General features: G+C 42.7%; 1 protein-coding gene across 1 annotated transcript; it reads left to right on the forward strand.

The window, feature by feature from the left end:
• Window positions 1-972: 972 nt before the first annotated feature.
• On the forward strand, window positions 973-24209 carry IL7R (interleukin 7 receptor). Its single transcript, XM_006090108.3, has 8 exons — window positions 973-1107; window positions 4927-5062; window positions 14131-14288; window positions 19039-19196; window positions 20133-20298; window positions 21554-21647; window positions 22584-22659; window positions 23055-24209. The coding sequence occupies exons 1-8, from the start codon at window positions 1026-1028 to the stop codon at window positions 23556-23558; spliced, it is 1374 nt and encodes a 457-aa protein (XP_006090170.1). The 5' UTR covers window positions 973-1025; the 3' UTR covers window positions 23559-24209.
• The last annotated feature ends 2750 nt before the right edge of the window (window positions 24210-26959 follow it).

Consider the following 26959-nt stretch of genomic DNA (forward strand, 5'->3'; position numbering starts at 1 on the left):
TTTTTATTGATTTTTAGCGAGAGGAAGGGAGAAGAGATAGAGAGATAGAAACATAGATGAAAGAGAAACATCATCCATCAGCTGCCTCCTGCACGCCCCTACTGGGGATCAAGCCTGCAACCTGGGCATGTGCCCTGATCAGGAATCAAATCGGCAACCTCCTGGTTCCTGGTCGACACTCAATCACTGAAACACACTGGCTGGACTAGAATCCTATTTTAAATTCACTGAGAAAATAACTATTTTAGCCGATAAACAAGGGTTCAGCAGACTTTTTCTATAAAAGGCCGAGCAGTGAAGATTTTACACTTTTGTCTTAGCTACTCAGTTCCACTTTTGTAGCACAAACGCAGCCATGTTTCAAGAAAACTTTATTTGCAAAAACAGGTGGTAGGCCAATCTGGCCCCTTAGCCGTATTTTGTCACTCTTAAATAACTCTTCAGTGCCAAATCTGAAGGGTGAGGTAAAGTAACTACCAGAGGACAGAAAAACTGCTCCTCTGGTGAAACTATTCTCAGAGCTTGAAGGTGAACATTTAACATATACCTACAAAAAGTCACCTCCTTAAGGGCAGAATCTTGCTTTAAATCAAAACTCACCCCTGACAATTAACAGGTTTTTTTAAGTTTAGATTTTTGTCCCAGGATTCCTTTTAAATGGGCCCCATTCACACTCTAATCTGAAATAGTTTGAGTCCACATTGGAACCCACCACATTACTTTCAAACAAGCACAGTGAGTTTGGGGTTGCCGGGACCATGAGAGAAGTAGAACAATTTCAACTGCTCTAGCTCTTCCTTGCTCCTCTGTTTGGAGCAGCAATACTTTCTTACTCTGACTTCCTGTTTCTGACACATGCCTTCTTTTTTGCCGTGTTTATACTTCCCCCTGTCTGTGGTTAAGTGAGTATAAAGCCTTAACACTGTAGACTTAAGGCTGTTTCACTCACTCTCGCGCGCTTTCTCTCTCTCATTCATTCCTACGTGTAGGCTCACACGCCTGCTCTCCTCTCTTTCTCTCTCAGAATGACAATTCTAGGTACAGCTTTTGGTCTTGTTTTCTGTTTACTTCAAGTCGTTTCTGGAGAAAGTGGCTATGCACAGAATGGTGAGTCATTTCTAACTTTTCTTTAGGATTTCAGATGATCTCGCGAATGGCTTCAGGTGGCTCCCTAGCAGACCTGAGCCGGGCACTGGGCTGGAATGGAGGACTTTGCATGTACTCGGTCATTGTGTATGTTCTAACCGCCAGGACAGAGGGCTGGGGGCAATCCTGAGGGCTGGGGGCAATCCTGAGGTGGTGTGTAAAGTCTTAGAATTGTCCAGAGAAATGCATTTGACCTCCAAATGTGGATCTTAATGTTGGCCAATACCTCTGCTCTAATGAAAAGAACACCCATATGGAATGCAACAGTGGAGCCTGTAGGTTATATCTTGTTAAGAAATCAGCTAGATTTTGTTTTGCTTAGCTTTTTAGGAGGTTTCAAAAGCATAACTTTCGTGATAAAGTAACGTCTAGAAACAACAGCTTGGTCTGCACTTACCATTGCTGCATCCCCAGCACCTAAAAGAGTGTAGGACACAGCGGATGTTCAATTATAATATTTAAATTTACAATATTTGAAAATTTCTTCAAAAAAAGGTATTTTGATAGATTTATGTGAGATTCTTAGTAACTAACAATAGCTAAAGATGTGAGTTGTCTCATTGAAATACATTTAATTGTCTCCCTATTAACAAATTTACTGTCATCTAGTAGTTCTCTTTGGGATCCTTGGTACCTATAAGACGCTGATGCCTGCTTGGTTAAATAGATTGTAATTGCAACAAACCTGCAGACAAGGGTAACGCAGCAGCAGCAGGGCGACCTGGGAAGTGGGGCCACCCATTTGTTCCTGAAAATTAAACTTTTTTACTTTAAAAGTTAAAAAGTATTTTCTTATCAAAGATATCACACATGTCAGCCTAATGACTCAGCTTCGATGGTTTAAGTCAGTAACTTCTAAGGATGGAAGTCCCTAGAATATTTTCATTACAGGAATTGTTGACATTTCTCAGTGTGACCATGCGTGACTCACTGTGTGGGGGACACTCATTATTCCACCGTAAACGCCGCCTGGAGCTCTGCGCGGAGAGACTTGGCACGGAACACAGGAACCTCACTCTGTGGAGTGAAACACACTCCCTCTGCTTCTCCCTGGGACCATACCATTTTTACAAGAAATAAGAATTCTAATTGAAAGCTGGGTTTCTCACTTCAGCTTTTTAAGTTTCGGACATTTTTAGGAGATTTGTGACTTTCCATCCACATGATCATCTCAAAATACTTCCCAGTTTGGTGTGTAAATTAATCAGCGGCTGTTTGCTGACAGATAAGTTAGTTCTCTGATAACCACAAGGATGAGCAAGAGAAATAATGACTAGTTTTTAAAAATCCAAACCACTTACACCTTTAATCAACCAATTCCTTTCAGTGGGAAGACATCTAAATCACACTACCTTGTCTATAATACACATTCCAACATATTCTTTTATGAAAAACTATGCTGAGATACTGAGCATTTAAAAATAGGTTGATTCACTACTGTTCAAAAGCCCTATGCAATTTCAAAGCCATAGTAATAACACCTTTGACATTGAACTCTTCTTTTTCAAAGAAGCTCCAAAGGTTTCACATTCATATTCTCGGAATTAGAACTGTTATTTTACCTTTTCGTTACTTATTTCTCAAAATGTGTTAACAGTCATAGTGAACCCCTATTGCGTGCTTACTGTGTTCTAAGCCCAGTCTTTGCATTTGCTCCTCACGATAACATGAACTTACATAACAGAAAACTGAGGCTCAGAGAGGTTGGGGCAGCTGACAGAGGACGACAGCTCCAAAGCAGAATCGCCAGGACGTGCACCCGCATCTGTCCAGCTGTAGTGATGGGGACCTGACCCACGGTGCATGTTACTCTTACCTAAGACATTTTCCAGCTGCGTTCACGCAGAGCATCCTCTTTGTAAAATGACATGCAATTCTGCAAGTGGTGGAGGGAAATTTTTCTTGCCTAGTAATACCTGCTAACGAGTCAATGAGCTACACCTCGAAACCTTCCCACTTCAGTGTATGGCCAGTGCTCTGTACACTGCATGAGAATACATGGCAAACTCCCTTTACCAGACGATGTGGCTGAGGGCAGGGTAGGGGTGCTGTGTTCTGCCCTTGTCCAGCACCTCTATACTGTTCTCTCTCTCTGGGTGGCTTTGCATGTTGAAGTATTTTGGAGACAATGCTGACCCATGGCTGTCTGAATCCAAATAGCAATATAGGTTCTGTTGTACGGGGTGGGTGGGAGGTCTGAGGGCGGCCATGGAAGAAGGTCAGGCTAAAACTACCCGGAACCTTTCCATTGGGGGAGGCACCCGCTCTCAGGAACCGAGACCTAGGTCTGGGGATTAGGATGAGCATGGTTCATGGGCCCTGAGGGGTGGGAGGCTGCCCGCATTGTTTATGACTGTGCTCAGGAGCAGGGCTGAGCCCTGCTGACATGGCATAGGGGGCTTGGCCGGGGCAGAATTGTGAGCTGGGTGGATTCCAGGAATGTCCCGAAAGAGCAGTGCCCACAGCTGGTGTACGTGGCTTCTCCAGATGCGGTGCTTTGACGGAACCCACCTGTCTCTTGGCTGGTTGGCCCACTCACCACCGGCTTCACTAACTTCCCTGCAGACCAGCCGGGGGGTTAAATAAAGGGGGTGCTGCTTGGACCTCTCATGGCACAGTGGACACTCAGCTGGGGTTAACTTTAGTATATTTTATATCTGATTTAAAGCCCTAGACGTATCTGATTTAAAGCCCTATAAACATCTAGTCTAAGGATTGATGGGCCTGCAACAATCACACACTCACACTCGCGCGCTCAGAAGGGCTGCGGTGACTCGGGGTTTTCACTCATTCCTGTCTGAGTCCATTTGCTGACAGACTTTCCTCTATTAAGTATTGTGAAGTATACATACAAAATGTCTATTTCAACATAGGGCCTTCAACTGTGACAGAACTTTCCCAAAGTGACTGTAAAAAAGTTCTGGTTCCCCACATATCTTCAGAACGTGCTCGTATCTATGAGATAAGTTAGCTATTGGAGATCGATAAGCACAGAAGCAGTACCTATAAGATTTATGGGAAAGTCCACGAGATCTAAGTCCTGTCAGACCTAATTTCTTTTTTTTTTAATCTTTATTGTTAAAAGTATTACATATGTTCCATTTTTTTCGCCCATCGACCCCCTCTGGCCCACCCTAAATTTTTTTTTCTAATCACATTTGCCTCAGTTGGTAGCTTAAGACAAATTACCTTAAATTAATCTCCACACAACAGAGCTAACCAACAGTGCTTTTGGTTGGGACGCCTATTTAGACAACAGAAAGCTACCCCTTGACTGTAAGACTTCTGTCACCTTCCTTCATTCAAAGACACTCTTGAGAGGGAGTACATGGAGATTGGTAATAAAGCCAAAGGCTAGGTTAGGTAGCATATGAATATGGAGAGAAGTATCTCTTACTTGAAATGTACAAACAACAGAAGAAATCACCGTTTAAATAAAAAAAAGACTGTGCTTAGTGCTTCCTTCTAGATCTCTAGGGCATTAACCCAATGGCAGGAATATCTAGAAATATTCGGAGGTCATTTCTTGATTGCAATTGTTCTTTTGTTTCTACTAGAAAAATCTATGTTCATTTGGGTTTTCTTTTGGTTTGGGTTGATTTTTATTTAGTTTGGTTTTGAAAGCTTTTTCTCGTCTTTGCCTTTGGGCTTTTCTTCTTTAGAAAAACTATACCCACTTCTTCATGTCCGCCCCCGAAGGCTGCCGTGTCACTCACGTCACTGCACCTCTCAAACGCGTGCACGCATCGGCCTCACTGACAGCTGCTTTGTTCTCCCCAGGAGACTTAGAAGACGCGGAGCCCGACTACGCGTTCTCCTGCTACAGCCAGCTGGAGGTGGACGGCTCCCAGCACCTGCTCAGCTGTGCTTTTGATGACCCGGACGTCAACAGCACCCACCTGGAATTTGAAATATGGTGAGAAGTGGGGGCTCCGATGGGTGCTTAGAAATCTTTCTTTTCCCGTGCTGTGCGGCAACAGTGGCAGAGGAAGGAGTGTGGGGGCTGATTATCCAATAGTGCAAGCCAATGAATTCAAGGGCGTCCTGGACTCCTTGGCCTTCGCCAGGAGACTCTTGCAAAGAAACTACCAGGTTCATCTTTCAGGTCCGGCTGCTACAGCCAAATGACGGTATGGATCTTGGAGATCCCACCTCCCTCCTGACTTCATAGCAGAATTTAAATCCTGCTTCACCTAAGAAAAGTCTCTTGGCCTGACAGGAGACAGTCTCGTGTCCTCAAGCCGCACTCTGGTGCCTGGTTTCGAATGCCACCACCACCACTTACCAGCTTTGGACCTACAGCTCGCTATGTAACTTATCTCTGCAGGTTCTTCCTATGTTAAATGAGATATACTACCTCGCAGGGAGGCTGTGATGACTAAATAATTTAATCCTTTAGTAATTTAATTAGAAAGCATAGCCAGTATGTAATAAGTAATGAAAATAGGCATTAAGTTAAAAAAAATCTATGAATATAGATCAAACTTTCACCTTCCTAACACAGTTTGACTTTAGGTCCTATTTTTAATATCAATTTTCCAAGAACCCACAGGAATAAATTGGCTCTTGGCTTCTTGCAGCCTCAGAGGAAAGGCCAAGAAGCAGAGAAAGTCTCTGATTTGAAAGTCTGGTAAGAGCTCAGAGAGCTGCATCTTCTCCTTCCTCCACAAATCAGCTCTTGCTGTTCAGAGTTACGATCTCTGGTGACCAGAAAAAAAGACTCTAACCTGAAATTCTGACGTGTGGCTATCTCCAAAGTCCTATCAGATGACCTAATTTTAGTTGGTTTCCTTGTAAGGAAAGTGGGTCAGGATCCACCAGCAGTAAGAGGCCTTCTGCAATTCTGTAGACACTCAGCCAATCCTCGCCCCCTGATATGGGGTCCAGACAAGCCCTGAATTCCATGTCATACATTAATTTAATTTACAGGAGCTTCCTGCATCTGTTCATGCAGAGATCCCTGCTGCAGTCACTGGACTGATATGGTCTTGAACTTGAATTTCATAGCATGCTCCCCATCTGCCTCTGTCAGTTCACTTCTGTAGCATTCTTTCCAGGAATAAAATATGTCGAGAGAATAGGAACTGACACTATCCAGAGTCTGTGCTGCGACTAGACCACACGAAAACACCAAACAACTCATGCAAACGATGCGCTCCTTTTTATGGGCAAAACCTCCTTCAAACATAGAGGTTTGACTCTGGGTTCCCACACCGCCGTCGGTGGACTTCAGTGATCACTGTGGTTTCTCTTAGGGAGTCTGAGGCTGGCCTTTCTGCCCACTTTCACTCCCAGGCCATCTGACCACTTCCACGCCCACGTGAGCAAACTTTCCCATGTCCTTTAGCAGGTCTTGATATTTCCTGCTGTATTTTAATCTATCCATAGTCCCCATTTGGGTTTTTTAATTGGATTCAGATGTTTCCATTGGAAATGAATCACCTTAACACATGTTTTCAGTGTGAAACAATAAGTATGAACTCCTTAGTAGGTCATGGTGCTATTTTCACAAAGGTATCTACACCGTGAGAGTGGACGGGTGGAACTCCTAGGTTCAGAGTGGACCACGTATCTTAAATTAAATTTACTTAAATGGAGAGCTGTATTTGCTGCTTAGATTGGGTTTCTTTTCCACCCTGAAACTAACTTTATGGAGCTCCCCCCCCTTTAATATAAATTTATAGAAACTGGAAATCACTGAAAATTGTGCTTTCTGCTAACATCATTGCACAGGTGGGATTATTGCTAGAAACCAGGTGCTGTTTCCCAGCGGGCTTACCTGGGGCATTTGTTAGATGAATTTACCACCTGCCTGATCTGGCCGTCATCTCTCAGGTTTAGAAACCTAGTTGCTTCGTGTTCAATGTGAAAATCCGTCTCTCAGGGATGAACTCAAATTAGGCGAAATCACAGAGCTGGAACACCAGCATACCAAGTGACTACTTCACAGTCGTAGATACAACTCTCATAGAGACCTGGAGATTCCTACTGGGCTCAGGGTGGCATTTGGGGAAGGAGGGACAGAGAGGGCCCATAGGTTTCATATGAGTATAAATCTACTCTCACTGGGGGACCTGAAGATATTTCATTTGCCAGAACTCTAGCTAGCTGTCAGGTACCTGGAGTGACAAAGCAGAGGAGCTGGGAATAGGCATCTAGGTTGGAATTCAAAACTAGCTCTGTGACCCCAGAAGATTAATCAAGCTCTCTGATCATAACAATTGCCTCGCATTGGGATAGAAACATGAGCAACTAACATAGGTCAGTGCCTGGAGATGGTACATAATGCTCTCGGTAGTATGATTTTCATTTAAAATGTGATCAAAAGGTTATTCAGTAAATATAGAAGCAAACCGAGGAAATTTGCTTGTTGATTTTAAGACTAGAGTTGGTTCAGATCTCAATGTGATTAAATTTTTTAAACAAGTCGCCAGCATTTAAATATCTAGGTAGCTCTGTAAAAATCAGGTTTCATAATACTGGGCACATACATCAAAAAAATAGATGGACAGCATTCTGGCTGCCTCTATAGATGGGGACTTAAATATCAGTCGTAAAGTTAGGCCCTCATTTCTCATTTATATCACCTGCATCGGTACTTGAATTTGGGCCCCTGCCTTGTAGGTGTTTGCATAATTTTTATAGTCAGTTCTCAGAAGGCAATTGTACGTTCTTTATTTCCACATTCTTGGGGGCACCACAGTCACTGCCATGTACGCCTACAGATACCACTTCAAATGTGCCATGTTTTGTTTTCCTCAATTACCACCCATGTCGCAGGCTACACCCTGCCGATTGATTCTACCTCACACTCTAGACTTCACTAGCAATATTTGTCAAGTGTTGGTAATGTAGTCCTCTCTATAGTAAACTACACTGACTTTCAAAGTTGTCCCATATTTTCAAGATAGATTCTGTTTTTCAGGGCCAAATAAGGAATGAAATAATTTTTTATTTTAATGTTTCCATGTAAATATCACATCACACTAAACTATAAAAGACTGCAGAAATTTTAGGAAGATGAAGGTGAGGTGAAGAACAGGGGCTGCCCTAGACAGTTTGGCTCAGTTGATAGAGCGTCGGCCTGCAGACTGAAGGGTCCTGGGTTCGATCCTAGTCAAGGGCATATGCCTGGGTTGCAGGCTCGATCCCCAGTAGGGGGGCATGCAGGAGGCAGCCAATCAATGATTCTCTCCCATCATTGATGTTTCTATCTCTCCCTCTCCCTTGCTCTCTGTAATCAATAAAAAGGGAAGAAAGAAAGAAAGAAAGAAAGAAAGAGAGAGAGAGAGAGAGAGAGAGAGAGAGAGAGAAAGAAAGAAAGAAAGAAAGAAAGAAAGAAAGAAAGAAAGAAAGAAAGAAAGAAAGAAAGAAAGGAAGGAAGGAAGAAAGAAACAGGGCTGTGGTCTCCGGCAGTCTCTCCCTATTTTCAGAACAAGGGGATCTGTGTGAGTGATTTAGAGTTGATGTCCCCATGGAAGGTCCCACAGGGTCAAATCTGTTAGCCTATAGTACTACTCGATACCTTTCCTTAAATACCCAAGAATGGTTTTATCCAACAGAAATGCAATACAATTCACAAATGTGTGAGCCAGGTGTGAAATTTTAATTTTCTAACAGCCACATTTTTAAAAGGAAAATAATAGGTGAAATTAATTTTAATAATATATTTTATTTAACCTAATATATCCAAAATATTATCAACCTGTAATCAATATGCATATTCTACATTCTTTTTTGCATACTAAACCTTCCAAGTCTGCTCTGTATTTCATATTAAGAGCACATCTCAATTCGGACTAGCCATATTTCAAGTGTTCAATAAGTATGTGGATAGTGGCTATTGTGTTAGACCATGGAGTCCCAGAACATTCCTAACCCTGGCAATAAATACATAGTTAGCAACCAAGTAAATTGTTTTAATTTAGTTAAGTACATTGAAATGAATTGGATAGAATTGAGTTGAACTACGCATAGGGGCACACTAAGTTTCCTCCAATCGCCTGAAGCCAGGGTCAGTGGCTCAAAGCAAGACTCTCTGCTCCAGGCCACAGTTTTATCTTAGTCTCCTGACAAGGCTTCCCCCACTCCACCCCTGCTCCATAAAGCAGCTCCTAGAATTCAGAGCCCTTAAAAGGATGCCCAGGCTCACAAGACAGCCATATGATGAACTTCATACTCCATTGTTCATTAATCTCTTTCCCCCCAAAGTGGGAATGAACTGAGAATACCATTTTAGATTCTTCTTAAACTTCCAACAGTACCAGGAACTTGCTACATGTTAAGGATCTATAGCAGAATATGCCACACATGCTTTACTTCCCAATATATTCTACACTCATTGATTGAACTAAAAGCCATTATTCTTCTAATTTCTCCACATCACATATTTACCCGAACTTTAGAAATAGGACCCTGCCTCAATACACCCCTTCTATCCTTATTCATCAAATCTTGCCAATGTTGCCATCTTCAAAACTTCCTGGTATCCATCAAGCTTACCTTAAACACTGGCTTTTTACTTGTACTCTATGTCAAGTGGGAAAACGCATTTAGCCCCAAAAAAGAACACACCCTTGAGAAACTCCCAAAATATAAGTACACACACACACACACACACACACACACACACACACTCAAAACCAGAACAACTATATACCCCTAAAAGATAATAGTTAACTAACAAAAAAAGCTACATTGGCAGGGAGGTGGGGGGGAGGGCAGTGGAGACGATGTTAAGGAATGTCCCACAAAGAGAAAATATATTGAGTCAATTAACAAACTTAAATGGAGATTAACCAGTCACTTAAAAACCATAGCAGCCCAAAGGTGAGTGATTATGCACCTAAAGTTGAAGGGTTCTCCTTGGATTTTAGCTCCATGCCCACCTCACCTCCAGCCACACAGAGTCCATGGGTGATCATGTGAAGGGCTCGCTTGAGCACATGCAGAGAAACATGTACACATATCCAATTTACTAAAGAAAACCAACGCGTATTCTGGATTAGAGGTAGTAAAGGACCTCTTTAGAGCCTGTTTCCTATGATTTAATATATTTATACTAGAGGCCCAGTGCACAAAATTTGTGCACTCGGGGGGGGGGGGGTTCCTTAGCCCAGCCTGTGCCCTCTTGCAGTCTGGGACCCCTAGGGGGATGACCACCTGCTGGCTTAGGCCTGCTCCCCGGGGGATTGGGCCTAAGCTGGCAATCAGACATCCCTCTGGCAGCCCAGCAGCCTTCGGGGGATGTCCACTTGCCAGCGGGGAGCAGATCTAAGCTGCAGTCGGACATCCTTAGCGCTGCTGAGGAGGCAGGAGAGGCTCCCACCATCACCGCTGTACTGGCAGCCATCAGCCTGGCTTGTGGCTGAGCAGAGCTCCCCCATGTGGGAGCACACTGACCACCAGAGGGCAGCTCCTGCATTGAGCGTCTGCCCCCTGGTGGTCAGTGTGTGTCATAGTGACCAGTCATTCCCAGTCTTTCTGCTGTTAGGGTCAGTTTTCATATTACCCTTTTACTATATAGGATAGAGGCCTGGTGCACAGGTGGAAGCCGGCTGGTTTGCCCTGAAGGGTGTCCCGGATCAGGGTGGGGGTCCCGCTTGGGTGCCTGGCCAGCCTGGGTGAGGGGCTGATGGCTGTTTGCAGCTGGTCACACCCCCTTCAGGGTGGGGGTCCCCACTGGGGTGCCTGGCCAGTCTGGGTGAGGGGCTGAGGGCCGTTTTCAGGCTGGTTGGCAACTGAAGCTCCCAGCCTCTCCTTTTTTTCTTTTTTGTTTATTCTGGGATTTATTTACCTTCTATAATTGAAACTTTGTTGCCGTCACTGGAGCTGAGAGCCGGCTCCTACTCGCTCCAGCTCTGAGACCACAGCCTGCTGAAAGCAGGTATCTGGGGTTTGTTTAGCTTCTATAATTGAAACTTTGTTGCTTTTGGAGCTCAGAGCCGGGCTGCAGCAGGTGGGGAACCTTGGCTTCCTCCATCACTGGAGCAAGCAAGCCTCCTGCTCACTTCAGCTGTGTGGCTGCCGGCTGCCATCTTGGTTGGGTTAATTTGCATATCGTGCCAATTAGCCAATGGGAGGCGTAGCGAAGGTATGGTTAATTACCATGTTTGTCTATTATTAGATAGGATGATTAATGGGAAGGATTCTTCTCATGTAAGCAAACTTACACAGAGGTGCTTTTTTTGCCACAATCCCCACTTCCAATCTGACCCAGCTATACCTTTTTGGGGGGGCTGTGTGGCTGGGTTGAAAGAGCATGTAGGAAAAACAAAGTGGTAATCATGGTTATCACAGAAGAGGGAAATTATATGGAGGTTGAGAAAAGAAGAGAAAGTAGTAATTTTACTTTATCCTGCATTGTTCAATGACTTTATAATGAGGATACATATGTTCCGTTACTTCTTTAATTTTTATGTGCTTTATTAATTTATTTGATTTACTTTCTTTGTTGATAATTCATTTGGGGAGTCACACTTACCTATGGTGAAATGTACAGATCTGCAGTGATTCTGAGAAACAAATCTGACATGTAGCCATCACCTCAGTCAAGACAGGGAACGCTTCTTTTGCCCTAAGAGGACGCCTCAGGTCCCCTTCCACTCACACTTTACTCCTGTGGGCAGTCTCAGTTCTGAATTCTATCACTTTGGTTTTGCCAGTTTCTGATCGTTCTTATAAACGGAATAACACACCATTTACTCTTTTCTGTCTCACTCCTTTTGCACAGCACAGTGTTCTTGAGATTTATCTATGTTGACATGTCTCATAATTCATCTCTTCAATTGTTCAGTATCAATTCCACCCTATGAATATATCACAAATGTTAATCCTTTCTCCTTTTGACGGACATGTGAGTTTTTTCAAGTTTGAGACTATTCTTTTTTTAAGTTGTTAACATTTTTGTACAAATCAGTTTGTCAATACACAGTTTTGTTTCTCCACGGGTTTCTCTGCAATAAAAATCTGAGTGGAATTGCCGTATCATGGGAGAAGGTGTATATTTCACTTTAGAAGAAACTGCGCAACAGATTTCCATTCCACCTCCTACCAACAATGTATGAGCTACAATCATTTCTAACATTTGGGTCTAAAACAGTATCCAGTAATTTTTATTTACATTTCTCAAATAACAAATAATGTTGACCACCTTTTCATGTATTTGTTGGCCATTTGTATGTCTGTTTTGGCAAAGCTTTTGTCTTTTTTTATTGAGTTATTTGTCTTTTTATTATTGATGGGTGTAAATTCTTTATATGTCCTGGATACAATTTGTATGTCAGGCACATGTATTACAGTTATTTTTCTTTCAGTCTGTAGCTTGCCATTTCATTTTCTTAATGGTGTATTTTAATAAACCAGAGGTTTTTCACTTTGATGAAGACCAAAATATCCATCATTTTTCTCTTTTATATTTTTTTTTGTGTCATTACAATCTTTGTCTACTGCCAGAGTTAGGAAGATACTTTCCTCTGTTTTCTTCTAAATACTTTATGGTTTTAACCTTTATGTTTAGGTCCATAATCCATATCTAATTTATATTGTATAAGATTGAGGTTTATATTTTCCATACATCTGTTCAGTTGTTCTAGGACAATTTGCTGCAAAGATTTTCTATTTTCCATTTAATTGATTGGGTGCCTGTTTTAAAATCAATTAACCTTATAGGTCTGAGTCTATTTCCAAACTCTCTATACTTTCTATTGATCAACTTATCTATCCTTATGTCAGTGCTACACTGTCCTGATTACCATAGCTTTACAGTATTTAATTCAAGAGCTCAGAATCCTATTTGTTCTACTTTTTTCATGTTGTTTTGGCTATTCTTTGAATTTCCACATAAATTTTATAATTGTCTTATCAATATTTATAAAATCCTGCTGAGATTTTGTTTAATATTATATATGCCAATTTGAAGGATTTTTCCATCTTTTTCTTACTGAATTTTGCTAATCCAGGAAAGTAGCTCTCCACTTATTTAGATCTTCTTTAATAGCTCTCAGGAATATTTTGTAATTGTTGTTGCAAAGGCCTTAAACATCTTTTATTAACTGTTATTTCTAAGCATTTTATATTTCTATTGCAGAAATGGAGCTGTTCTTTTTTAAAATGATTTTCTAATTTTTTGATACTAAACTATAGAAATATAACTGCCTTTTGTACAATGACTTTGCTGAATTCACTTCATTATTTCCTGTAATTGTATTGGAGAAAATGGTCTTCCATGTAAACAAACATGTGGTCTGCAAATAAAGGGTCTTTTTTTTTCTTTTTCCAATTTGGGTGCCTTTTACTTCAGAGATTTAAGATGTTATTCCAGTGTTTTCTGGTTTCCATAGTTTCTGATGGAAAGTGATAATTTTTCCTGGATGTTTACAAGATTTTCTATTTGTCTTTGTTTTTCAGCCATTCAACTATGATGTGCTTAGCTTTTATGATGTGGTTTTTTTTTCCACATTTGAGAAATTTGGAGCCATTATTTTTTTAAATATTTGTTCAGCCAAATTCTTTTCTTTCTCTCTTCTTGTTCTGGACCGTTAATCACATTTATCCCTTTGATGTTGTTCTACAGGTCACCAAGACTTTTTATCTCAGAATAAATAATGTCTATTGACTATCTTCATGTTCACTAACCCTTTGTTCTGCCATCTTCAATCTGCTGTTAAATCCATCCCATACATTCAGTACATTTAAAAAAATTGTAGATACTTGTTATAGTATTTTTATTTTGTTCTCCTTTATAGTTTCCACTTCTCCATTAAGATTAAACATCTGTTCCATAACCTTGACAATGTTTTATGTTTAGCCCTGGAACATATTTACAAGAGCTGCTCTAAAGTCATTTTTCTGCTAGTCCCAACATCTGGATCATCTTAGGGTCAGAGTTGAAGCCACACAAATGAAGCATACTTGTGTTGTTATTCCATTGTATACAGAAACTACTACTTGAATTAAGACAAATGCCCTTTTTTTTTCCTACAGTGACGCCCTTTTGGTTGTAGGGTGCCTGAATTTTATTAAACTGCAAGAGATATATTTCATCAAGACAAATAAATTCTTACTGATTGGAGACAGCAAAATATGTGTGAAGCTTGGACAAAGGATCTTAACTTGCAGGAAAATGAGCATAGTCCATATAGGTAAGAAGAGTGCGGGGGGGGGGGGGATGACTTTTCCAATCTGGGTATCTGAAGATATTGACCATCTCTGGAGTTTCTGGATTTTAAAAGTACACAGATCATGAAAGCTATTTGCATTAGAGAATAGCAAATTCTCTGATACAAATAATTTTTATTTTATTTTTCAACCACAGTTTGCATTCAATACCATTCTGCACCAGTTTCAGATATTCAGCAAAGTGGCCAGAAAAAAACATGCACCCTACACAGTGGTCCCTCCGCTGCTCCAAGCACCCCACCTGTCCCATACCCCATTATCTCAACATCCTTGACTGTATTCCCACACTGCAAACTGCATCTCTGTGGCTATTCTGCACCTACCAATTGGTACTGCTTGGTTCCTTCAAGTTTTCACCCAGCCCCCCTACTTCCCTCCCCTCTGACAGCTGTCAGTCTATTCTTTGTGTCTATCAGTCAAATCATTTTTAAAAGAAATGAAAGTTTTGAAGCTTATGCTATTAATTCTTGCCGTAATAATTCTCTGGGTTTTCACACTCCATGAGTGAGAGTGGTTGGAACCTATACATTAAAGAGAAATTCATCCATATGATGTGTTAAACTGGAGCTGGGTCTCCAGTCATCCACTCACTCATGTCCTTTCCTTCCTCATCTCACCTTCTCCTAAATTTTCTGTAGTCTTCTCCCCCTATACTTACCACATTCTGAGTGTGTTTAGCTAAATAATCACATCATTCTAAAAAGTAAATATACCTTCTGGATTAAAGTTCTCCAGAGGAAACAGAACCATTAAGGGAGATAGATATAGATATATATATATATATATACTAGAGGCCCAGCGCAGGAAATCGTGCACGGGTAGGGCCCCTAGGCCTAGCTTGCAATCACGGCCATCTTCCGCCTGCTCGCCAGTCCCCAGTCCTGCCCCACTGCCACCCACCCGGTGCGCCCCCCCCCCCCCCCGTATGGTTCCCTGTTCGCCATGCTGCAATTGGAGCCTGTGGGCAGGGGGAGGGACCAAGAGGTGGTCAATGCACCTCATAGCAACTGGTCAAGTGGTTGTTCCAGTCGTTATGCCATTATGGTTACTGGGCTTTTATTATATAGGATATTTTAAGAAATTGGCTCACACGATTATGGGAGCTGGTAAATCTGAAATTTGTAGGGCAAGCCAGAAAGCTAGAAATTGAGTTTAGCATGGATATTATAGTCTTGAGTGCAAATTCCCCAGGACAGGCCAGGCTGTCTGGAAACTCGAGCAGGTTTTTTATGTAGAATTCTTGAGACAGAATTTTTGCTTCTTCTGGGAATCTGTCTTTGCTTTTCAGGCCTTCATCTAATTGGATGAAGACTATCCTATAGAGGATAATCTGTTTTACTCAAAGTCTACTGCTTTAAATGTTACCTGTGTCTTTAAAAAAAATACTGTACTTCAGACTAGTGTTTGACCAAACAAGTCGACACCATATTGACACATGAAGTTACTATCACACCTTCCTAAGAGACCCTATTATTGAAGATAGATGCTGAATCTAATTTGACCTAGAATACATATATCACATTTGGCTAAAAAATATAGTTCAAATAAAATTATAATTATAATTTGAATTACTAAACTCATCTGCATGTTTTCTTTGAATCTATATAATATCGATATACATAATAATAAAATCAATAAATCCATTCAATTAACTGGTTATAAGTCAATTTCAATTACCAATTTAACTTTTGGTTACCAGGCAAGTAAATCAAAACAATCAGAGAGACTGGGATAAAAAAATGTTTTTCATTGCTTACAGATTTATGACCCTGAGGTGAGTAAAGTTCTTTATACTCAGAGATACCCTGGTATAGGGTGAGGTCTGAGCCAATTATGATACATGAGTACAGTGGAATCCTAACTACTTGTACATATTCTACCTGTGGAGATTTCATATGTATGTATGAAGAACTGTTCAAAGTGATTGACAAGATGAATTCTTTTGCTGGTTTTAAATACTATGGCTCTGTCTCTCCATATTCTCAACCCCACCCCTGACTTACCCTCTAAAAATAAAGTTAATGTAGGGAGAGCACTACTCCTTAGAGACCATAAAGAGAAACTTGGAATTTAGTCTCAGCTTTACTTCACTGAGGTGATAAAATAAAGAGTGAAGGCAAAAGTTCCAGATGTGAACAAGTATCGGTGGAGAAGAGACCAAACAGGTGTGAGTGCCAGCCAGGTGGGGATGACAGTCACAGTCTGTGACACAAGCCAGCTAGGTTTTGCTCATCTGGAGACCCGGCTGCTGTGGATGGGTGTTCAGTTTGTGCCCTGCAGAGAGCACTGTATTGCAGGTTTACCATTTGCATTACAAATACTATCTATTCGCTCTCAGTCCTCTGGCAGAGCCCTGCAGCAGCAGAGGAGAGCCCCTTCCTACAGAAGCCCACGCCGCACACATGGCCCGCGTGCATCTTATAGGAGAGCGTGTGAACGCTCCTGGCACATCCATAGCCCCGGGGTGGGGGGCACCCTGCCCATCGGAATCCCCAGATCTCACATGCCCAGGGCTCTTAGGGTCCATATTCTATACCACCCAGCAGTCTACAAACCTGACATGCCTCATTTGAGGGGCCAGGTGGGGGTGGGGAGAGGCAGTGTGTGCACACTGCTGGTAGCATGGACCCCTCTGGAGTATTACAGGAGAACCTCAGGCCTTTGGAAAGCACCCCTGGGGAACGAGGAGGAGGAGTGGTGGAGGTGAGTCTACAGTAGCATCTTTTCTGGCTCCGTCACTTAATGAAATGTAAGCTGGATGCTCCTGAGTGAACCTCACAGCCAGGGCTCCCCTGCAGTGACCTACCTCCTCACCCACTTCCTGTCTTTAGGTCTAGAGGGGCAGCGTCCTGCCTTCCTACTTTTCTTGGCAGGGTACATTTATATAATTGCTCAGGTTGTGCAAGAATTAATACACGTTTTAAACTGTTTGCTTGAGGAATGAGCATCCTTTTCGAATGTGCTCATAGACAGCACTTAGGCTAGAGGCAGACATGGAGAGGGGCCCTGAACAAGCCAGTGGGAAGCAACAGAGTCAGAAACAAAAGCTAAAAGAAGCACCGCGAGGATCAGGTCAGACAGGATTGAATTTCAGTCCCCTTAAGCCACCCCCACAGGGGCCTCTCTGAGACTATATTAGCTATAAGTGATTGCTGATGGAAGATGGCACAACTAACACACTTGGTACTTAGTAGGTATATAATCAATATTGGTCTGGTCTTCCCTTAATTCTTCCTTTATCTTCCTCGGGAGATGGGGATGGAAGGAACTCCATGGCAGATTGCTTGTTGAGAATGTGAATTTTAATTATTCCCTTCAATGAAGGGCAGGAACCGGCTTGGCAAGTGTCAAGGGGTTAACAGCCTTCTCTGTTGACTTGTTTCTGTACACCCATCTCCTTTCCTCCTGCTTCCTTTTAGGGCACCGTCCCTTTATCTAGTGCATCCACGTTAATAGAGGATCAACTTCCCCTTTCATGAGACATCGAGGGTAAGGAAGGAGCCACTTCCTCTTTATAGTACTGCTGGAGCATTACAGGAGAAACCTGGCCAGTCAGCACTATGAGAAACCGATGGCAGTATGTGGGTCAAACCCCACCGCACGAGTTCATTTTACTGGGTCAGCAAGTCAGTCTGAGAGCCCAGCTCGGACTGCCCGGAATCCAGCTCCGTCTGCTGAGTGAAAGTTTGATGAACACACTCTCTCATTCATTAACAACAGGTTTAGGTTAGACTTTAACTTATGTGTTCCCCCATCCTCTTGAGATAAGCCATGCAGAACAGTGGCTGCCACATCTTCAGATAACTGACCTCCCAGGCTTTGGTGAAAGAGCAGCTAAGAGGCCAAGAGGGGGAAGCCTCCTGCCAGTGTGGGGAGGCAGCCCAACACACATGCTCTTCTAGGAATTCAATACCTTCCTCAGCATTTGTTCTGCCTGAAATAATACCTATCTCCCTCCAACCGCATTTCACATATGGTGCATGTGACCCTAGCAGCCACGCTGTGAGGCAGACAGGCAGAAGGAAGAAGCCAGAGAGGGGTTTAGAGCAAAAGCAAAAGAGCCTGAAGGAGGAGGCAGCCTGAGGTCACACTGGAAGGTCCAAGCCAGGGCCAGGATGCAGACCCTCGAATTCTATAGAAAGCTGAAACGAGGAGTAGACTTACCACCTGATCTTATTGGAACAATGGAGACTTGAAGTCTACATACTCCGCGTTGGGGCTAGTTCATAACAAGTGTTCAAAAATGAGAAGAATGTGTTTTAGTGTAAAATTAGCAACTGTTGTAACAAATAAGCCCTAAACACGTGATATCTCGAACACCATCAAGTTTATTTCTTGCTCTTTTAAGAACCAAATGGGTATGTTTAACCTGTGGGTGGAGGTCCTCCAAGCAATATTCAGGGCTTGTTCGTCCTGTAGCTTCACTGTCTTCAATATATGACCCCAATAAGTGAAAGGGGACCAGGCATAGGGTCACACATGTGCGGTTTCTAGGCCAGGATAGGAAGTACTGCACAGCACTTCCACTCACACTGCTCTCTAGGCCACACCCAATTGCAAGGGAGGCTGGGAAATGTAGTCGGGCTTTGAACCTGGAGAAGAAGAAATGGTTTTCTAAACAGGAATGTGATTTTCAGAGTAGGTGAACTTTAAAATTATAATTATTTTTCTTGACTGCCCTCTAGGCTGACCTCATTTCTTTTTCCTTTTCAGTTAAACCTGAGGCTCCTTTTGACGTAAAAGTCATCTATCGTGAGGAAGCAAATGACTTTGTGGTGACATTTAATACATCACACTTGCAAAAGAAATATGTAAAAAATTTAATACATGAGGTAGCCTACCACCAGGAAAAAAATGAACATGATTGGATGGTATGTGGGTCAACTACATTTATAGGTTATGAAATTTATAAATATGTGTATATGAATATACTGAATAAATAAGTTACATATATAAATTAAAATATGTAAATGTATTAAACTATAAAATAGGAACTTCTTAATATTATATATATTTTTTCTTCCAGAGGTACATTTACTTTGGCCCTAGGCCCTGGGTCCTAGGGAGGTCCCCTAGTAATTTTGTGCTCAAAATGTACCTTTTACTGAAAAAAGCTTCTAAGAGTAAAAGTTTCAAATCTCCTCTGGCCCAGTCCTCTTCTAACTCTGTTTGCCCGCCCCCCTTTGGGGGAGGGGGTGTTTTGTTGTTGTTGTTGTTGTTGTTTATTTTTATAGTGTTTCTAAATTAAATTGTTGGGCTAACAATATAAGTCAAGACCAAATAAAAATCAATCCTCTTTACTTGGGATCCTTAAAAGGTATCCTATTTAGCACAACTTTCACAGGTAAATCGGGCAAAAACACCACCAAGTCATAACAATTGACTTATGGAAGTTGTGGGAGCAGTGGAATGGAGTAAAAGAAGAGAGGAAGGTAGAATTATAGCTTTTTAGAGGGAAATAGTTTTTGCTCACTCACCTTACCACTCCCTTTCACCTTTTCTTGGGATGTGAAAGGAGAGAGAAGGAAAAAGAAGAGATGGAAGAGTTGGGGGAGCCCAGCTCACCTGAATAAAGACCACGGCACCACTGCCCTCTTCCACCAACTGTCGCATCATTTATGAGCTCAGAGCCTCTGTCAAACCCTACTGCTGGCCCTTCCACATGCCAGCTTTTTCTTGTAACAAATATGAGAGAACTTTGAGCGAATGTCCACATGACTAAAGATGCTCAACTTGAATGAGTTGGGAGATCTGGGCAGCACCTCTTTCTTCATCCTAAAAATGTTGTGGCACTTTTTGCTCTTCAGCACGTGAATTTGTCCAGTACAAAGCTGACACTCCTGCAGAGAAAGCTACAACCTGATGCCATGTATGAGATTAAAGTCCGATCCATCCCTACTGATTATTATAAAGGCTTCTGGAGTGAATGGAGTCCAAGTTTCCGATTCAGAACTCCAGAGGCCAAGGGCCCAGGTGAGAAGTGACTGCAGACTCTGTTTCCCGCAGAGAGCTTTGCAGGTCAAAGTGTGTGAGTGAGAACGAGAGCAAGAGAGAGGATGCCTTTCTTTGGAGAGGGCCTGCCATTGTTGCCCTTTTTGTGATGAACCAGGAAGGAGTGGGAGTTGATCAACTGATGAAGGCTGTCTGGACTCTACTGGCCTGGGTGCTCCTAGGACAGTGATGGCGAACCTATGACACGCGTGCCAGAGGTGACACGCGAACTCATTTTTTGGTTGATTTTTCTTTGTTAAATGGCATTTAAATATATAAAATAAATATCAAAAATGCAAGTCTTTGTTTTACTATGGTTGCAAATATCAAAAACTTTCTATATGTGACACGGCACCAGAGTTAAGTTAGGGTTTTTCAAAATGCTGACATGCCGAGCTCAAAAGGTTCGCCATCACTGCTAATACTTCTGAACAAAATTCCCACCCACTGCCTCCAGTTTACCAATTCAGACTGGGATCTCAGTGCCTGGTGTTTCTAAGGCCCCTCTAGGAAACACTTTTGTGGAAGGCAGATTGGCAGGCTGATGGGGCTCTCCCATGCCCTTCTTTCCAGAATAATGAAAATATCCTGCTGGTGCAGGAAAGGAGAGTGGCCAGAAAAGCCAAAGGACTTGGCTCAGGCAGATCCCTGGGGACCTGAAGCATCGCACATATATCTCCCCTTTGGGGGATGAGATGACTGAGATTGCGAGGAGGGTATCTATTTTATCACCCCCCAGTTTGGCTCCTTTCTCTTGATGACGGGAGTCTAGAAGGGAGTGCTGGTGTCTTTTAAAAAATATTTTTATTGATTTCAAAGAGAGGAAGGGAGAGGGAGAGGGAGATAAAAACATTGATGAGAGAAAAAAATATCAATCAGTTGCCTTCTGCATACCCCACACTGGGGATCGCCCAAAACCTAGGCATGTGCCCTGACCAGGAATCAACAGGCAACTTCCAGGTGCATGGGATGATGCTCAACCAACTGAGCCACACCAGCTAGACAACTGCTGATATCTTTAATGCTAGGTCACTTTCACATTTCAAGTGACAGATGTTCTGAACCTGGTCACCTAAATCAGTGCCACTTACTGAAGTCAAGATTCCACCATAAAGCTATGACATCATCCTGTTCCCTGAAGAACAACATTCAAGAAATAATACAGAACCCGAGTTACTCAATAAACTCAGCTCATCCTGATAATGATGGCTAACTTAGAACTATCTTTGCATTCCAGGAAAGATGGAGCCTGTTCTACTAATAGTCAGCATTCTGAGTTTCTTCTCTGTGGCTGTGATGGTCATCTTGGCCGGTGTGTTATGGAAAAAAAGGTGAATTCCTTTAATCAAATGGGTGGTTATGTGGGATCCCAGAGAGTCAGAACTCTAACTCTACTTACTGATTAGAACTACAAAGGGGACTAAGGCATTTCAGAAATTATAGTGCCAACATCCCTCTTCATTCTCAGGCACTCATGAATTCCCAGTTTCCTAAGAGCTGAAATATATAAACCAAACATCAGGCGAATGCTCCCCACCCCCCAACTTTCCCTCCTAAAGAAGTAGGAGCCCTGCCTCCAGAATTCCAGCACAACTGAAAACACCCATGGAAAAATGTAGAATATATGTGAAGTCTTACTTTAGCACAACATTCATGGGACTTTGGCATTCTACCTTATGAAAAGTTCATGTTTGTTACATCATTAAAAAAAATGATGTTTTAAACACATACCAGTCCATGCTCTAGGAAGATGCTATCAGCACAGGGCCACATATCCCAAGAATGCAAATACTCCAATTTGAAAAGCACCATCTTAAAGCAATTTCCCTGGGTAACTTAGAAAATATTCCTCACTTCTACAAAAATGAGAGAGAATGGGTTGCTGCAAAAAAAGAGAAGGAATAAGATGACAACATATATATTGGGAGTAGATGAGAAGGTCCCATTGTAGCTTCATAACTACACCAAACCACTTCATTGCCACGCCTCATTGTTCCTTTTCTCCAGCACTGTTTCCCAGAGGTGTATCATTATTTTTGTCTCATCCACAGAATAGGTCACTGAAAACCATCTCTGGTCCAACTCCTCCACAGATGGTAGGACACTGATGTCCAAATAAGTCACTTCCCCAATGTGTCCCACCTAGCTATGGCAGAGCCAAGACTAGAAATGCATTCTTCTGATTTCTGGCTCAGAATAAGTGGAAAGATCTATTGTGCCTGCTTCCTATGCCATTCTTCTCATCTATCAATGTCCTCTTATTTCAGAATTAAGCCTATTGTATGGCCCAGTCTCCCTGATCATAAGAAGACTCTGGAGCAACTGTGTAAGAAACCAAAAAAGGTGAGTGCTTCTGATGCTTTTCTGTCACTATGTTCAAGGCAGCCCAACAGCCAGGAATAATATTGCAGGATTAGGAATTGTTGAACCTCAAGTTTTGTTTTTTGGGTATTCCTAACCCAGGATTCCTCATAAGAGTCTAGTTGCAGCTTCTGGAGGTAGGAAACAAAAATGAAATATACGTTTCAGGACTGGAGGGCACAGTTAGTGGTGATTTCAGACCCCAAGTGTCATAGCACCTCCAAAAGCAAAGAGACAATTAGAACATATGGGTTCATCTCTGATATGCTCTGGTAAACCCCTGTCAGAAGTTTTTAGATCTTTTCCTGAACAGCACATTTGACAGTGTGTCTCTCTGGTGCACTCTTTATGCCTTCTCTCTTTTTATTTTGGTGCAGAATTTGACCGTGAGTTTCAATCCTGAAAGTTTCCTGGACTGCCAGATTCATAAGGTGGATGGCATTCAAGCTAGAGATGAAGTGGAAGGCTTTCTGCAAGACACATTTCCTGCACAACTTGAGGAGCCTGAGAAGCAGAGGCTTGGAGGGGGTGTGCAGGGCCCCAACTGGCCAAGCAAGCATGCAGTCATCACCCCAAAAACTTTCAGAGGAGATGCATCCCTCCAGAGCCTGGCTGGGAATGTCAGTGTGTGTGGTACCCCTGTACTCCCCCCCTCCAGGTCCCCAGAGTGCAGGGAAGGTGGCAAGAATGGGCCTCATGTGTACCAGGGCCTGCTGCTTGGGCCTGGAACTACAAATGCCACCCTGCACCCTCCATTTCCTTTCCAATCAGAAATCCTGGCATTGAACCCAGCTTCCCAGGGACAGCTCCTCCTCACCCCCTTGGGATCAAACCAAGAAGAAGCATATGTCACCATGTCCAGCTTCTACCAAAACCAGTGAACTGTAAGAAACCCGGGACGGGAACCAAGTGAACAACAAACATGATTGAGCTCCCACTCTCCCTCACAGCATGAAGAAGACAAAACTGATGCAACCCTCTCTGTAACATACAGGATTTGGAATCATCGCTCCCCCACACCTCCCTCCCCACTTTCAGCGTGTGGCAGGAGCATTCTGCTTCAGATGTCCAAAGGATTCAATTATTTCAGAAACTACAAAAAGCAGAAAAGAGCAAAAGAAAGGGTGGAGGAAAGGATGGAGATGGAGGGGCGAGGAAGGCAGGAGGGAGCCAGGAAGGAAGGTGAGGAGGACAAGAAGAAGAGCTGCTATGATAGGACTTGCTGAGTGTCCGGTACTGCATCCTCACCACTATCCTGGGAGATGGGAGCAATTCTTATTCTTATTGTTTTCCCTGTTATAGATGACAAAACTGAGGCTTAAAGTGACTTGTCCATGCTTCCCACTCAGCCAGGGGCAGAGCCAAAATTTGATGCCCAGAGTCTAAGGGCAGTCTCCCTGGAGCCATGTGCCTTCCTCCTAACTAGGAGTTGTCCCATCCCTGAGTGCCCACCCTCACTAATAACAGGATGACTATATAATTCAAGTCCAAACTGGATCACTTTTGAAAGTGAAAGAAGTTATAAATAACTAGAGGCCTGATGCACAAAATTTGTTCAAGAGTAGGCTTCCTTCCCCCGGCTGCCTGGCACCGGCTCCCCTCTGGCACCCAGAACCTGAGCTTCCCTCCAGCCGCCGGCAGGCACCTGGGACCAGGGCTTCCCTCGTAGCACCGGCTTCATCCAGAAGGTCATCTGGAAGGACGTCTGGAAGGATGTTCAGTCTAATTAGCATATTATGCTTTTATTATTATAGGTTACTCCAGGACAATAAGCATAAACTGGGGGTGTCCCAGGCAAATGGGGACACAGGGTCACCAGAACCAAAAAGCTATAGGGAAGAGAATAGGGGAGAAATGGTGTCAGAATATGTGGAGTACCAGGCATGGCCCACCAAGTCTGCAAAAAGTGAATGCCACAAAGCCCATTTCATTTTGTGTTGTGTTGTGTTTTGGTTGGTTTTTTTTTTTAATTACCCTGGAGGGAGGTGGTAAATGAGAAGCCCTGGATTTCTATTGTTGGTTATCAAGAGCCCAATCCTCTTGCTACCACTCCCAGATGCACATATGGAAGAAAAACCTGCTGTCCACTCTGGTCACCCCAGAGCATGGTAGCAGCGAAGGGGGAATAATCCTTCTGTGTGTATAGAGGCAGCCTCGACCCAATTTCATCTTCAAACTGTCCAAGTTCTGCAGCCATCGATGCCACCACAACCTCAAGGAGATGGAGTTACAATAAGCACATGCAGCATGGGGAAGTGAAGATGGACAGGTTTTGGTTGGGGCTTGTTGTCATTTACCTTTTGTATGTTTTTTCTTTGTTCTGATTTGAATTTGTCTGGGGGGGGTTGTTTTTAATTTTTGATTTTTGCTGTTTTGTTTTGGAATGTCTGTGAAGGGAGTTTCAAGGGTGGACTAACAGATATTATCTATTGGCTTAGACCCAACAGTAATCAGAGCATCTACTCTTCAGCTGGTTCTTACTTTCCAAGTCCTTTTCTCTGAATCAGTAGTAATGAATATAATCCCGTCATCGCTCAGATTTGCTTCATGCCTGTGATCGTCACAGGACCTCCATGAGCGATATCTCTTTCCTTTCCTTGACAAGTATTCATGAAAAGCCTGCTATGTACAAACCACAGGGTTAGGAACAAGAGATCTAAGCCAAATAAGGTTGGAGCCCTGCTCTCATTCAGTGAAAAATTTAATGAAAGTGGCAGCTTTGTAAACAAATGGTTATAATCATATGAAGTGCTATCCTGGAGGCATGTGCACAGTGCCTGCTGGAGACAGAAACAATACCACAGTACACCAGCAAGGAGGAAACACAGAGCCTGCCCATGTGAGCGGAAGACATCTTCCACCAGGTGGGCATGTGTTCTTCACCCTTTGCAGAAATGGGAGCCACGGTGACCTCAAAGAGGAGATGGGCCATCCCAGGAAACCTCCCACCCAACCTGGCTCTTTTGCACCCTATTCAGAGAGGCCCTCTGAAGTCTTTACTGTCAATACCTCCAACTTATGGAAAAATGGAGACACAGAAGACAGGTAAATTACTCAGTCTTCCATGTTAAGTCCGGACTAGAAGCCATAAGTTTGCATCCCTGAAAAAAACAGACAATCTCTTAAAGAAATGAGGAGAAAAGTTGAGCCCCTCCAGGTTCAAAATCCTTCAGGGCTGTTTGGCATAGGTAATAATTTGAATTTAGTGTGAGATTGCCTGTCTGTTCCTGGAAGCATTTATAAACCATGTATCATACACATAATCCTCACTGCTGCTAATGCTTGAATATATATATATATACCCTGAGAAAACGTATGATGTAAGGAGACAAATTTTCTCTGATCAACCACCCTTTGGATTTTTATTAAGCAAGAAAAATTTCTGATCGGAGACTATGTGTGAATGAGAGATGAAAACTGCTAGTTCTGTAGAGCGAGAAATGAAAAGAAAACTGATGGAGAGACAGCGGAAGTTGGTCAATGAAACAACCTAAAGTAGGGAGCCCTGCTTATTTGGTTGATTTTCTACCAGTTTTTGCCTCTCTGTCACCCTGGTTTCCATGGGAATTTGCTTCAGAAAGCCGAGTGTAGGCTGTTTCAGATGCATATGCTTGTGTTTTCATAGCATTGCTAGAGGGGCTTTGAGATCGAAGAAGCCAGGAAGATGGGAACAATCCATGGATGGACAATTGGAACCATACAGATCTGATAGCATTTCTGCCAGCTCAGTGGGTGTTTTTTATTGGGGGGATGGGGGGTGGGGCTGTTATTCTTGAAAACATCCACTGTTCACTACAGTAAACCTTCCTCATTTGACCATGTACTTTCCACATGCATTACAAACATTTTTGCAGAGCTGCTAAGTATATAAGTCTCTGATATTTAATTAAATGCTATGAAACGCTCCATGACTGTGCGTGTCTTCTGTGATAAATACGGACGGAGGGACACCCACAACGGGCCACAGTTCTCCTCAGCCACTGGAAAGGACCCATTCTGGTGCCACCTGCTGTCATTATATGGGTTTGGGTTTTCAGAGGAAACTTTTTCATCAATTAAGTAATTAATTCACAAATTAATGAATTGACAGAAATTTGTTGAGGATCTGCTGTGTATTCGTTTGCACTGTGCTGGGCATTGAGCTTACAAAGATGAGAGGGAATGGTCCTAGCTCACGCTCACATGGGGGCAAAGACACACAGGAACCGTTACAATGTCGTATCATGACTTTAAAGCAAAGTATCAGGATTAGTCGCTTTAAGCAATAAAAGTCAATTTGGCT

Source organism: Myotis lucifugus, unplaced genomic scaffold (genome assembly GCF_000147115.1).
Source record: "Myotis lucifugus unplaced genomic scaffold, Myoluc2.0 scaffold_68, whole genome shotgun sequence".
In the NCBI taxonomy this organism is placed as follows: Eukaryota; Metazoa; Chordata; class Mammalia; order Chiroptera; family Vespertilionidae; genus Myotis; species Myotis lucifugus.

Coding starts and splice junctions, on each gene's coding strand:
- IL7R (XM_006090108.3), top strand. CDS start 1,026: ATGACAATTCTAGGTACAGCTTTTGGTCTTGTTTTCTGTTTACTTCAA. Junction 14,289..19,038: donor AATGAGCATAGTCCATATAG/GTAAGAAGAGTG, acceptor TTTCCTTTTCAG/TTAAACCTGAGGCTCCTTTT. Junction 19,197..20,132: donor AAAATGAACATGATTGGATG/GTATGTGGGTCA, acceptor TTTGCTCTTCAG/CACGTGAATTTGTCCAGTAC.